The following is a 15,448-nucleotide window of genomic DNA, read 5'->3' on the forward strand; positions in this document are numbered from 1 at the left end:
CCGGTTTCGTTTATGATTCAGGATTGAAGGATCCCCTTTAACATCATCTGTATATATATTTTTTTTCTTCTTTTTGCATGATCAATATGTTATTTCTTTGATCATGTTGCATGTTACTAGTCCTTTCTCTCCTTTTGTCATAAGGCGTAGTCTGACTCTGAAATGAAAAAAATGTTAATATGTTTAGATCCTTATTGAGCATTTTTGAATAGTTATAAAGTTGAAATAGGAAAAGCGACGAGCACCACTATGCCTGGTCATCGGTTGGACATTAGTAGTAAGGTCCGATATTCATTCTTTGCTCAAATAGGAAGGTGACAGTCTCTATCTAGTGACGTGAATAATGGATAATAATAATAATAAGTCGTCTTCATCGTCAACATATCCATATAACACAGCTCCTCCTCCTTCTCCTTCTACAAATCAAGCATCATATAATAATCCCTCAAACAATTCTAGTCCATATCCTCCTCCTGGTTCTGTTCCATATCCATATCCATATCCTCCATACCTTCATTATCATCCACCTCCTTACGCTGCTCAACAATCCGGTCATGTTAGCTACAATAGTTATCCACAAGTTCCACCAGCAGCTCCATCAGAAACAACACCTAGTAGACCTCAGCAGATTAATCCCCCTTTAGAGTATAGTAATTATCCTCCACCATCACATATTGTGCATTCTCCTTATTCGTACCACGCGTATTACCCTCCTCCTCCTCCTCCTCCTATAATATCGTCTTTTAGACCTGTACTTCAACAACAAGGGAGTTTTCAATATGGCTCATCTCAAGGTCCTCTAGAGAGGCAAAAATCCAAAGGTCATGATCAATCTCCTAGCCTCCAACACCAAAATAGTTTGTCGTCTGTTACTAGTTCCGCTGCAAGTAGTTCATCAGATGTAAATAGTTCATTGGCAAGCTCTGATCATGGTAAAAATGGACCTATAGATGATCACCTAGCAAATATGCATTTGTATGAAAATCCTCCCCCTGCCACTGCCCCTGCATCATGTCACTCAGGACCGAGACCTCATGTAGCGAATAACTATAATGCCCGAGGAACAATATATGGACATCCCAACGCTTCATTTTCTAAGGGAGAGGCATCTTCTGTGGTCCAATCCGAGCCATGTCATAGACCAACTCATTCAAGAACATCAAGTGGTGAACTACAAAATAATTGGGGTATGCAAGTTATGCCATTTATGGCTTCTAAAAATGTTCTGCTATTACATGGGAATCTTGATATTTGGGTATTTGAAGCAAGAAACCTCCCAAACTTGGATGTGTTCCACAAGACCATAGGGGATATGTTTAACAAAATGGGAAACAATGGACAACTCGGTAATATGACAAGCGATCCATATGTGACGATTATACTAGCAGGCGCAGTTATAGGGCGTACTTATGTCATAAACAATAATGAAAATCCTGTGTGGATGCAACATTTTAATGTACCGGTTGCACATTATGCTTCTGATGTGCAATTTCTTGTGAAGGATAATGATATGGTAGGTTCTCAGCTTATAGGGACAGTAGCAGTCCCCGTGGAACATATATATGGAGGGGGAAAAGTCGAAGGATTCTTTCCAATCTTGAATAATGGAAAACCTTGCAAAGCTGGAGCTGTTTTAAGGATATCAGTTCAGTATTACCCAATGGATCAATTAAGCTTTTACCACCATGGAGTTGGAGCAGGTCCTGAGTATTATGGTGTTCCCGGGACTTATTTTCCACTGAGGATGGGTGGATCAGTTACTCTTTATCAAGATGCTCATGTGCCTGATGGATGTCTTCCAAATTTAAAGCTTGACTATGGGATGATGCAGTATGGGCATGGGAAATGCTGGCGCGACATCTTTGATGCAATATGCCAAGCCCGACGGTTGATATACATTACTGGATGGTCAGTGTGGCATAAAGTGAGACTCGTTCGAGATGATGCTTCTGTAGAAGATAGCTGTCTTGGGGAGCTTTTGAAGTCAAAATCACAAGAAGGAGTCAGAGTGCTGCTTCTTGTGTGGGATGATCCCACTTCAAGAAGCATCCTTGGCTATAAAACGGTAATTTCAATGTATTTATGATGAACTGCTTATTTATTTTAGGCATAATACATAAACAAATACTCAAACTTGGCCCCAACTCATTCTCATTATGTCTACTGGACACTTGACACTGACGTGACACATAAATATCGGAGGTGTCTAGATGATCATTTTGTAAGTTGGAGTGTTCAACAAACACAGTGGAGATGAATTGAGGGCGTCTAGATGTGCATACTCAAAGTTGAAGTGTTTACTTGTAAGTTGATGCCAAGTTTGAGTGTCTGTTTATGTATTATGCCTTTATTATATGTGAGCAATTGCTTACTTAAGAATCTTCGAGGGACTCACACACTATTGACACTTCAGTTGTAATAAATTTGACAGTTAACATTAAGCTACACCATGAGTGAGTTTATACCGCTAGACGGTAAAACTTATACATCTACTGATAATATTTGGCTGATGCATTTGTTCATATCATCAGTTCTAATCAGATTAATATCTGAAGTACATCTATTTTAGGATTTCCTTAACTATGGTAATGTAATATGTTATGACTCTTTAACCTTCTGTTCTTTTCATATTAGCTTTTCGGAATTTAGTTAATGTTCTTCAGGGAAAGTAATGTCATTTTAGTTATTAAAGATCAAATTTGAAAATAAACCATGCAGGATGGCCTCATGGCAACCCACGATGAAGAGACTCGTCGTTTTTTCAAGCATTCTTCTGTGCAAGTATTGCTTTGTCCTCGAGTGGCAGGAAAGCGCCACAGCTGGGCCAAGCAAAGGGTGTAGTAATTATAAATGATTTCTTTTGTTTTCTTGATTGTCAGTTTAAAATTTCATGTCATTCCTAATGTTTGTTTCCATGAATAATGTCTTGTAAATCTGCTATTCAGGAAGTTGGAGTAATTTATACACATCATCAGAAAACTGTGATTGTGGATGCTGATGCAGGAAACAATCGACGAAAGATCATATCTTTTGTTGGAGGACTTGACTTGTGTGATGGGCGATACGATACTCCAGAGCATCCTATATTTAGAACACTGCAGACCGTGCACTCGGATGACTATCATAATCCAACTTATGCAGTAAATCAATATCCTTGTTTGCTTGCATTTGTATAAATATGGTTCTTAGTGTTTCTTGGATAGTAATCCATCTAATGTACTTAACAGGGAAGTACTACTGGTTGTCCAAGAGAACCATGGCATGACTTGCACTGTAAAATTGATGGTCCGGCAGCATATGATATTCTGAAAAACTTTGAGGAACGCTGGCTGAAGGCGTCAAAGCCCCAGGGTATCAGAAAGTTGAAGAAGACGTATGATGATTCTTTGCTCCGAATAGAAAGAATGCCTGAAATTCTTAGTATTGCTGAGACTTCATCTACGAGCAGCACCGATCCTGATAATTGCCATGTACAGGTGAGTTATTAACTTAATATTACTAGTGTTAGAGATTGAATTGGAGCATTAGCATTGGTCTTACAGATACATTTTCTTTACAGATTTTCCGCTCTATTGACTCGAATTCAGTCAAAGGCTTTCCAAAGGATCCGAAAGAAGCTACAATGAAGGTGAGAAGGATGTTGAAAAGAGGAGTCATGGAGAGAAATGTGTTCCAAAATATGGTTTATTTGGAGTTGATCAAATTTATTTGTTGTTGCAGAACCTGGTATGTGGAAAAAATGTACTTATTGACATGAGTATTCACACAGCATACGTGAAAGCCATTCGTGCTGCGCAACATTTTGTTTACATTGAGAATCAGTACTTCATTGGTTCCTCATACAATTGGAGTCAATATAACGACGTAGGTAAGAAATTATTCGTCTCTATGTAAAGCATTATTGTCAGTATATGATGAATAAGTATACCTAAGATACATGTTAATCTTATAGGAAATGCCATTGAGTATAGTTTTAAGATTTCACGAATCGAGCCATATCTGCAACTAGGCCAAACACTTACCTGATTGTTGGCTTAGACTCAGATACCTGAGCATTCTGTTTTATGCAGGAGCCAATAATCTGATTCCTATGGAAATTGCACTTAAAATTTGTGAAAAGATTAGAGCACATCAAAGGTTTGCAGCATATATTGTCATCCCAATGTGGCCAGAGGGTAATCCAACTGGAGCTGCTACACAGAGAATTCTTTTTTGGCAGGTAAAGGACTATCTAAACTTCAGAGTTGATAATGAAGAATCGAGCTGTGGTGATCACCATGATACATCTTCTTATATTAGTGTGATCAAAATATCATGGATATAAAGTTTCCGTCTTAGGAAATTATTAACTTTTCTGCTAACTGTAGTAGTTTGTGCAAGTGAATCTTAAGATTGTATGTGTTGGTTGGCAGCATAAGACGATACAAATGATGTATGAGACTATTTACAAGACTTTAGTGGAGGTTGGCCTTGAGGATGCTTTCTCTCCACAAGATTATTTGAACTTTTTCTGTCTTGGTAACCGTGAGGTCGATGTAGAGGAAACTGAGAATTCTGGTGCTGCTAACACTCCTCAGGTACTTCCCTACGACCTCCATTTTCCAACAAAAGAACCAAAAGAATGACTAATTCCAATGGACTTATGCAATTTTCTCTTTACTTTGCTCATCTCTTGTTGCCTAAATATCGTGTCATCGTAAGATGAAACTTTTGCTTATGCTTTTCTTGAAGGATAAGATTTCGCAATACACCGAATATTAAAATCTTTGTTTTCTATGTTTGTTGTAAAATTCTCTGACTAGACTCTAGCCTGCAAGGTTCATATTATTTATCATTTATGACGTTGTAGGCACTGTGTCGAAAATACAGAAGATTTATGATATATGTTCATTCTAAAGGCATGATTGTGGATGATGAATATGTCATATTGGGATCTGCAAACATCAATCAACGCTCACTTGAGGGTACCAGAGACACGGAGATAGCGATGGGAGCATATCAACCTCATCATACATGGGCAAGAAATCAGTCAAGTCCCAGTGGGCAGGTGATCATTGTACCTTGTACCTCGATTATAGTATTGTTATATTGTACTTTATGGTCTGTTAGTTGTTTTTTGTTATTATCTGTTGTTTCTTGTACTTCCGCTCTACCTCTAATAGGTGGTTAAGATTGATTCCTCTAATTTTGTAAAAAATCAGGCTATGAGTACCAATGCTACTATCTGATCCTTTGCTTTTGTGTAGATATATAGGTATAGAATGTCTCTGTGGGCTGAGCATCTCGGAGTTGTTGATGACTACTTCATCCGGCCTGAGTCTCTAGAATGCGTAAGACGCGTTAGATCAATGGGTGAAGCAAACTGGAGACAATTTTCAGCTGATGAAGTAACTGAAATGAGAGGTCACCTCTTAAAGTACCCTGTTGAAGTTGATAGGAGAGGCAAGGTGAAGAATCTTCCTGGATTTGAAGAATTTCCAGATGTTGGTGGAGATATAATTGGATCATTCCTAGCCATTCAAGAAAATCTTACTATTTAAATTTTGTCCATTCCTTTCCCAACTTGTATTTTTGAGATTAGTAATAAGACACATTGGTGGAGCAGAGTCTATATTCACGGCTTGAATCAGTAACCTCCTAGTCACATGGCAACAAATGTTGCCGTTGTGCCAATGCTCCCTTTTATTTAGAGACTACTTGTACAATTTTATATTAGGGCTCTCAATAATAGAAATGTGTGTTCTATTCATTGTTAAAGATTAACATATAGAAAGAGGTGGAGAGAGGATGCCAAGAATGTCTATTTGCAACAAAGTTTAAATATGTGAAAAATAAATTAATCATAAATAAAATGTGAAGAAACAAGAATATTATTGATTAACAATATCTGTACAATTTTGTTCCTCTCTCGATTCTTTTCTCACTTAAGATTTGTCACGACCTAAAAATGGGTGTGGTGTTCGTCTTATCCCACCAAGACGAGAAAACCTAGAACACAAAATCATAACTATAGAAATGCGGAAATAAAAATATCAACAACATAAATGCGGACAACTTAGTCAACTCATAAATATCCCCAAAACCTGGTTGTTACATGTACAAGCCACTAATATATTACAACTAAATTGAAATAAATTACAATTCTCAAATGCCTTTGTTTCTAGATTAGAACCAGAACATAATAAGGAACAAAATGACCCACTGAGATGACAAACATCTACCTCTTAAGTGTCCACAAAAAAACCTTAGACGAAGTAGAGAAGAAGGATAATCACACATATCCGGAATTGTAACCTACACAAGTGTAGAAGCAAGGAGTGAGTACCAAACAACACGATACTCAACAAGCATACCATTGAACACTAAGGGCCTGTTTGAAAAGTCACCCTGGTAATTGGATTTGGTGTAATTGGGTGTAATTACACTATCTGTCCTGTTTGGTGGGAGAGGTAATTACTTGGTCAACATGTAATTGATGTAATTGGCAGGGGATAATTACACTCTCCAATTCACAGGGAGAGACTGTGAATTGTTGGTAATTACATGGTGTAATTACCAGCGGATTACTTTTTAATTTCTATTTTTATTTTTTTTTGTTTTAATTTATTTATTTATATTATTTTCAGATCTTTTTTTATTTTTATTATTCTAAAAATTTCTAAAATTTTATTTTTTATTTTATATTATTATATTTCATTTTCTTCTTATTCTCAACCTTACTTCACGTGATTCTATGCAATTTTTTCTTATTATCTATTTCTTTATGCCATCCTTATTTTCTCATTAGCATAATTTTATTAGTATTCTAATTTTTAAATTAAAATATAATTTATTGTTAAGTAAGGTTATATACATACGTTTTCTACTTTTTTAAAAATAATAATAAAAAAAATCATATTTATGTATGTTATGTTGAAATTTGCGATAAGAGTAAAGACATAAATTCCCCCCTGAACTTGTCACGAAAAGTCAGTTACACGCTTATGACTATTGTGACGACCTTTTACACACCTGAATTACTTAATAATTTATGACATTTTATTTATATATTAATCTTTTTATCAAACATGCATTTCACAATGTTCGTAAGAAACTTCATACTTTTAGTTTTTATGATCAATTCAATTGAAATATATTAATTTGAAAAAATGTAAATCAATTATTTTTTCATAATATTAGTTAAGAACATATGTTTATTAATTAATATATATCTTAAATATTAATTTAATATCGTTTATAAAGTTTCTTATTTGTCTAGTATAAATTTAAATAATTAATTTTATTTTAATTTAATATAATTTTATTGATTGCAATTGTGCATCCAAAGTCCAAATAGAACATGTATAATTACACTGTGGCATCCAAACAGGACATGTGTAATTACAACAAACAGGTCAGTGTAATTACTAGACTGTGTAATTATTAGACTGATAATTACACTAATTCCAATTACCAGGTGGTTTTCCAAACAAACCCTAAGTAAAACAAATTAAATACAGGCACTCCTTTCATCCTAACAAACCTCCACAAACTATAATTTGCATAGAAATTAGCCCAATCTAATAGTTAACAAATCACGAAACACATAGTTCAATAGTAACATCTCAACATGTACAAATCAATCGCAGTCAAGTATCAATTACACCAATCAAAAGTCCATAAAGACGATCACAACTTTACAAATGAAAATGATGTGCAATACAATGATATGCCAAGTAAAGTGATGCATGTCTGTCTTACAATACTCATCCGTTGAATCTCAACCTAGAACCCATGAGGAAATTCCTATTCCATGCACCTTCCATAGGTGTGTGGCCCGATCCAGACAATGAATCTGCCACAGACGTGTGACCCGTTCCCTATTTCCACTCAATGTTTCCGCCACAGACGTGTGGTCCGATCCCTATTTCCTCTCATCCTCATCAATATCATCAAGATAGTGGTACAACATCAATGCAAACATAATAGTGCAATGATCAAATATAAGAATGATAACGCAACATCAATATCCTATAACAGTCAATCAAAACCTATCATCATGTGATTCATCTCATTAGGTCAATTGCCCACAACATAATCAACTCACATAAATCAACAAGATTCTCATTTTAACCCATGCCATCTAGCAAGTTCACATCATCAATTTATCATACACAATTCTTACATGAATTCCTTCATCAATTTTCATTACTCTCCAACACATACACCAATGAAGTACAAGATTCTACAAGCTTAATAAAGATCTAGAAGTTCACTTGTCTCAAACAATTACTCCGACCCTTGAGCTTTCCCCCTTCGAATGACATCAAAATAAACACAATCTATTCAAGTAAGTAATCACATTAAGACTTCGAAACTATCAACACTCATATCATTATTTTGAAAAACTGGGCCAAGTTGGCCCAAAAGCTCAATTTAAAAAATAAAGGTCAAATTTGAAATTTAGTATAAAATTAATGTTACCCAAAATATTTGGAAACTACCGGTGAAAATCATTTTGAAAACTTTGTATTCCATCCATAATCACTATTTTATCAAAACTTGAAGTTCTTGAAAATCTCCTTAGGTTTGAATCCAAAACAGCAATTTAGATGACAGAATCTTGCAATAATTAATGAACAATATAGAGGGGGAGTTGAAATTTGTTATCCAATCGCAGGACCGACTCAACAAGATTGGGGGCCTAAAGACAAACCTTAAAAGGGGCCCTAATATTTTTTTAATTTTTTTTTAAAAGAAAAATCATCATATATACTTTTATTTAAAATCTATTTTTCTAATTTTTTTTAGATGCAAAGTCATTAATTACTGCTTACAATCAAAAAAATTTAGTAATTCCTTTCAATTAATTATATAGTTACTCCATTTATTCTCTCTTGAGACATTGTTGATCTTAGATAAGATTTTATCAATTTTAGTTTCGAAAAACTTCTTTCAGCAAGCAACAGTTACAAAAATTGTTAACATTATTCTATAAGAAATATATGCATTAGGAAAAGAATCAAGTCTTTTTTATTTGATTGTGTATTTCCATTAGATCATTATGTTCTACTTGTATTATTTCTCTTAACACTTTTAATTCAAAAAATAAATCTAAACCATCAATATCAGAAATAGAAAAAAACTATAAAATAAAGTTAGAATAATAAAACTTGGCTCACGAATTTGATTAGTTGATATAACAATATCGAAATAATGTTGCGTTCCTTCAATATAATGATTGCTTGTTGCACTTCTTGAAATTTTGAAGAAGACATTCAAAAACAAATTTTGTTCTTTTGTAACTTGTAAGCAACAATAAATCAAAAGATTGTGTAGGAGATAGTTCAATATTGAGAACAAAAATAATAAAATATAAAATAAAAAAGATGATTTTAAGGTAAATAAAAATATAGGGTCAAATTCTTTAAAGATAAATAAGGAAGCACAATTTCCCACTTAAGGAAATTATTCCCCAAAATTGTTCCATTCCCTTAGAAAAGTGGGAAAACTAAGCATTTTTTTTTTACTTCTTACATGTTTTTTTTCTAAAAAAAAATTAATAGTACATATAATTTTTTTGTAATAATATGTATGAGTACTTTTTTTTTAGAAAAAAAAAGGAGGGGGGGGGGTGCTAAAATATGAGGCCCCAAGCATGGCTTTAGAGTCCTAGCGGTTAAGACGGCCCTGACTAATCGATAAAACTCAAAAATCCCCTTTGAAATCACCAAAGCCAAGCTCTCAAAGTTCAAAAATTGAGATATGGGGTTGAAAATCTGATTTTGGAAAGACATACTGCCATGGGTCCTTCGTGAACACGGACCGACAACTCATTAAAGCGCGCGAACGCGGAGAGAAACTGCTCTGACTCTCTGCGAATGTGGAAAGACTCTCGTGAATGGTGAGGTCATGAATACTTTCTTCTCCAACGAACGCAGTCGAGCCTTCGCCAATGCGGGGGTCCCAAAACTCTACCCTCCACAAACACGGTCCCAAGCTCTGTGAACACGGAGGGTTAGCAGTAGATACACATATCAGAAAATCCGCCAACACCTAAGTCTCCGAATGGACCCTAAGGATTTGTTCAGGACCCTAGCTGTACACACAAACCAAATATGTTACCTAGCTAAACTCGACGTTCCGAACTCAAAGGAACCATCAAAACACGAATCCAAGGTCTTCTTGACCCGAAATCCGTGGAAGTTGCATAAACTAACATAACGCCCAAAAAAACTAAACCAAGCTCAAAACCTCTAAAAATTCAACTAAGACCTCACTACACTTAATGTCTCTCATATTTGCACTAGTTTCTGTATCCTTTCTCAATATCAATTATAGTAAACCTATTAAATTAATATAGGTGGGACCATGGAATATAATTATATTTTAGAGGTATTATTTAATTGATAAATTAATATTTATTAATTTAAAGAGTGTTTCGACACCGTAAAATTCGTTTGAGGATCAAATCTTAGAGAATTTACATGAACCCACTTGTGAAAACGTCATTCTTGAACTTGAGGTCAAGATTAATGATCTTGATTACCGCAATAAAACGAACGTTAAAAACCTATTGGATGGGTGTACATGATACATGTTTAGAGGTCTAGAGCTTAGAAGAAATTGTGGATACCATCGAAAAAAATAATATTGATGATAAAGTTAAAGATGATACAATACCTTTGGAACCAGTTACATGTAAGGAAGTACTTATCTCATTTAGAACTCTTCACAATTTTATGATGCAGTTCGAAAAGACAACATCGGAACTTTTGGATGCAATAAGAAAGTTAGAGATAAGCATCAACTAGATTTAAACTTTAATAAAAAAAAACACGTAAATCAAAATGCAAAAACAAAAATTTTTTTTATCACATGGTCGTTTTTTGTTCATAATATCTGTTAGTTTCTTTGCCTACAAAAGCTTATGAATTTTAATACTTTTTATCTATCTCAGGTTGTTAGAACAAGATTGTCTCTATGAGTGTGAGTTATATGACTTTTCACGAATTGTTCCGCTATCTCTGTTTGTAAAGTCTTATTAGCCACTCTTAGTAAACATTTGATATTCTCTTCTTTTCCACTTTTCTTGTCTTGGCAATTTTCTTTAATACATTTGAGGATGTTAGCATTAGATTGATGCTTCAATTGTACCAAATCATTCAGATCTCTTTGTATTTTATTGATGAATAAGTGCATCTTTAAGCACATTTTTTCTTTAATTTTTTCTCTCTACAATTTCGTGTAACTCATGGCATATATAGTCTAATTTTATGTATTTCATTTAAATTGAATATTGTATCAATTAATATAGTATCCATGTATAATGTATGTGTCCAGAAATTAGTAATGATAAAAAAAAAATATGAGCACGCTAAAAATTTAAAAGTTGCTACCGTAAATTTTCTTCGTCCTTTGATATTTGGGTAAAACAAATATAACCATTGAAAAATAATAAAAAGCTATCATCAGTATAAAAGTACATATAACTATAGAATATCTAAAATACGCTTAGTTGCTCCACTGTCACTTTTTATATAGGGAAATATTAAATATCTATTGTGTAAGACTTTAATTAAGTTCTCACTTTAATTTAATTAAAACTAAAAATTACATATTAAATTTTTAATTAATATATTACATAAATAAATATTAAATATTGATATTGTAGAGGATAGCAGAAGAAAAGTATAATTCGGGAAACCTTCTGCTAGCCCAATATCGTTAACTAAGATCGGAAGACTCAACTAAAGAAGAGGAAGCTAGAAGGGAGAAAGAGTATTTTGGATAAAAGAACTTTGTTAGAGAAGAAGACTATTTGATTTGAGTTGTTGTTAGGTTATTTACAAATGACTATGGCAACCCCTATTTATACTAGAGTAGGGATGCTTCTAGAAATTATTCTATATAGATCTACAAGAAAAATCAGATGACCTTATCTTCTAACTATCTAACAAGAATCAAGATTTTTCTATAATTCACTATAAATATCTACTTCTCTAGAACATCTAGATATTTTCTAAGTATAAATATCAAAGATATTTACTCTACAAAATTCTAGAAAGTTCTACTAAATATCTAAGATATTGTTTATACCTCCAAAAAATCATCTTTATTTTTCACACTCCTCCTTAAAGTGATTTTTGGAAACTACCCCACACTTGTTGCGGAAGAACTCAACCGAAGCTTTGAGTTACATCTTGGTGAAAATCTTAATATTTTCTTCCTGACTCCTCTTGCTTCTTCAAATGATAAAGATTTTCCGTTATCGAATGGTCCATGTAAATTATCTCCTTGAGTTTCTGAACTCCCCTTTTCTCTTAACTTCTCAGCCATTATATTATCAAGAGAAACACTATCACTTTCCTGTGAAGTCTCAACACCAACATAGGATCCACTGCCATATTCTCTTATTATCTCTGCGATAAATTTGTTGGCAGGTTCAGACCTTATCTGCTTTCAATATTTTCTCTGAGTCATTAATGGCCTTGATATTGCAGAAGATTGACCAAATACTTCCGCTTCCAATACATCTCCCTCAATGCTTTCACTATAAAGGTCGCCACTAGCACACGTAGTTTCAGATATTGCTTGTTCAGAACTTTCTTCTTTGATTTCTTCAATAGAAGCTACCATATCACCTCTAGGAACATCCTCAAAAATTTCTTGTTTCGTGCCGTCAACATTAGCTTTTTGCTTCTCCACGTGATCGGCTATATTATATTCTAGATCCTCGATCTAATCTCCTTCAAGATTGATGGAAATCATGGCAGCTATTGCTCGAGCCTCAGCTACTAAACATTTTTCCCACTTTTCTTCTTCTTCAGGAACCTTTTGAGCCATATTGCTCTCCTTGGCTCGGCAATATCTTTTTATGTGTCCTACATTACCACATCGATAGCATCTGAGAGGTTTCTTACCATAGTTAGAAGGCTCTTCCTTCTTTCCAGGCGAGCTTGAATCACTTGAGGATCGAGAGTGCATCATATCTCTTGATTGTCCTTTGAAGTTTCTCTTGTCGGCTACAAGAGCATCTCCTTCTCCATCTTTGACAAACATACTAGCCAACTGCTTGGCTAGTAATTCCTGTGACGACAACAAATTTTCAAATTCCTCCAAAGATGGTTGTTGAGCCCATCCTTGAATCGACGTCACAAATGGAATATATTCAGGTTTCAACTCACGAATGACTATTCTTCTCATTTGTGCTTCAAAAATAGCCTCTTCTGGATTCAACAAAGATATCTCAGAACATAAGTTCTTAATCTTCAAAAAATACTTGGTGATAGAAAGGCTACCTTGAGTGGTGTTAGCCAATTCATTCTTGAATATCTGCAACCGAGCTTCATTCTTCTTGTTAAACAAGCGATCGAGAGTCATCCATATTTCATGAGCTGATTTGCACCTTATTATATGATCGAATAAACCAGAGGATATTGTCCTCTTCAACATGAACTCCGCCTTCGCATTAATCTGCTTTCACTTCTTGTACGCACTGCTATTTTCCGGTGCGTCAGCAGGAGGACTTTTGTTACTCCCGTCAACAACATCCCACAAATCCTCTTCCACAAGGTATGATTCCATACATGTTTTTCATACCTTGTAATTAGACTGATTCAACAACTTCATCCCCAGTCCATTGACACGGCCGCTAAAATCCATATCAAGAGCACCCCGAAGTCGTAACATGCGTATTCGACCTCTCGGAGGTCTTATACAAGCCCTTAGTATTTACCACATTAGATATGTAAAATAGTGCGGAATTAAGAACTCTTTAAAACAAAATCCACAAGACTCAAAGGTCATATTTTATAAAGACATCTTTCAAAAGTACACAAGCGGAATACTAAGTCTCTTAGCCATCTTAGACATAAACTTGAAAACATACTAGGGACACGGCCCTTTACAATCAAAAGAAGTCTACTAAGTCTATTACAAGAACCTTATCATAAAACTAGAATAGAAAAGTCTTGTCCTCGACATATGAGGGCATACCACAAAATCTAGGAAGAACTTCAAATCCCAAGGTTACTATAGAACCCGCTCACTTGCCGGAACCTACACTTGTAGAAAATAGAGCAAATATGGAATTAGCACAATTAAGTACTAAGTATGATGACCATGCAAAAACATGCTAAAACAGACATTTATTTGAGATATATGCTTTCATGCCATTTTTTTTTGATAAAACCTTCATATCACAATTATAAGAGACACATTTCACGTCATCATCCACATATAAGACAATATCCACAAAATAGACATACTCAACTAGTACCATGTACAATACATGAACATAAGCGACAAGTAGCCTTTTCATCATTTAATGACCTCTATCTCAAGTTACCCAAAGCCACACTTAAGTGAAACATGAAGTGACCACCCATACAATCTCTTTATATACACATAAGTGTTCCTAAGGGTTACCATAGATAAGGAAAGTGCCATTACAATATAACATACTAAATCAAAATTCTTTAATGAACCACTTTAAGAGACATTTAAGCATTTAGGGGACTTTCACATAATAGCCATTTAGACTTAGGGAACTCACTTTAGCATCTTCTAGGCCTACTCGTGCAATGTGTAGATAGCATCCCATACTACCACCTACACTTTGTAGAACCTATCCAATAACTAGAGTGCACATCCCACATGATGGGAATAGGCATTAACCGACATAGACCATACTAGCTAGGCATGGAATCCTGAGTCTACCCTACTCCGTGAAAGGTGTTCTACTTGCCAAAGGTAGAACTAGTAAGCAACCCATGTAGGCACATGGTTTAGGGGATGTCCAAGGATGTTCATTGTGCCCTAGTCTCATACTCAAGAAGGGACACCATCCTAACCACATCCACTCGGTGCTTAGCCTTAGTTCCCATAGAGTATTTCATGCACATGTGTGCATTAGAGTGGACCCCATTTCTAAGTTCGGCCAACTCATAGTACTTCTACCAAGAAGGGCTCCATTTCTTAGTTCTAGCCGATCAAGGTTCATTAAGGATAGCTCATTGACTTTCTTAGAGAGAGTTTGTTACCATTCCGGTCCACCATCTCTAAGTCTATCATTTCACACAAGAAGAAGATCATTACCCCTAGGGTTCACCACTTCAAGGTTTCACATTCACATTTAGGAGTCTAGACTTACTCATGAAAAGGGTACCATGCTAGGTCTAGCCTATTCAAGATATAGTCTAAAAGTCCTCTTTTATCATAGAAAGGGCACCATGCTTAGGTCTACCGATCCTAGACATTCATTTGTTCAAAGAGCTTTCAAGTAACAAGAAGGGACATCTAAGTCTACCAAGCAAGTCACAACATTACCATATAAGGACTCTTCATAGTCCAACATCGTCACATATGAACATTTAAAGGGAACATACTTTCAATCACACTACAATAACACTTTGTACAAGATCACCTTATAACCATAAGAATACCTTCACATAATACACTTCACATA

General features: G+C 34.9%; 1 protein-coding gene across 1 annotated transcript; it reads left to right on the forward strand.

The window, feature by feature from the left end:
* The first annotated feature begins 343 nt into the window (after positions 1–343).
* Positions 344–5,540, forward strand: LOC102605359 (phospholipase D gamma 1-like). The gene is made up of 10 exons (XM_006341736.1): positions 344–2,065; positions 2,719–2,835; positions 2,946–3,140; positions 3,228–3,476; positions 3,560–3,628; positions 3,721–3,868; positions 4,071–4,219; positions 4,413–4,577; positions 4,850–5,047; positions 5,247–5,540. The coding sequence occupies exons 1-10, from the start codon at positions 344–346 to the stop codon at positions 5,538–5,540; spliced, it is 3,306 nt and encodes a 1,101-aa protein (XP_006341798.1).
* The last annotated feature ends 9,908 nt before the right edge of the window (positions 5,541–15,448 follow it).

This window comes from Solanum tuberosum, unplaced genomic scaffold (genome assembly GCF_000226075.1).
Source record: "Solanum tuberosum cultivar DM 1-3 516 R44 unplaced genomic scaffold, SolTub_3.0 scf00027, whole genome shotgun sequence".
NCBI classification, from domain to species: Eukaryota; Viridiplantae; Streptophyta; class Magnoliopsida; order Solanales; family Solanaceae; genus Solanum; species Solanum tuberosum.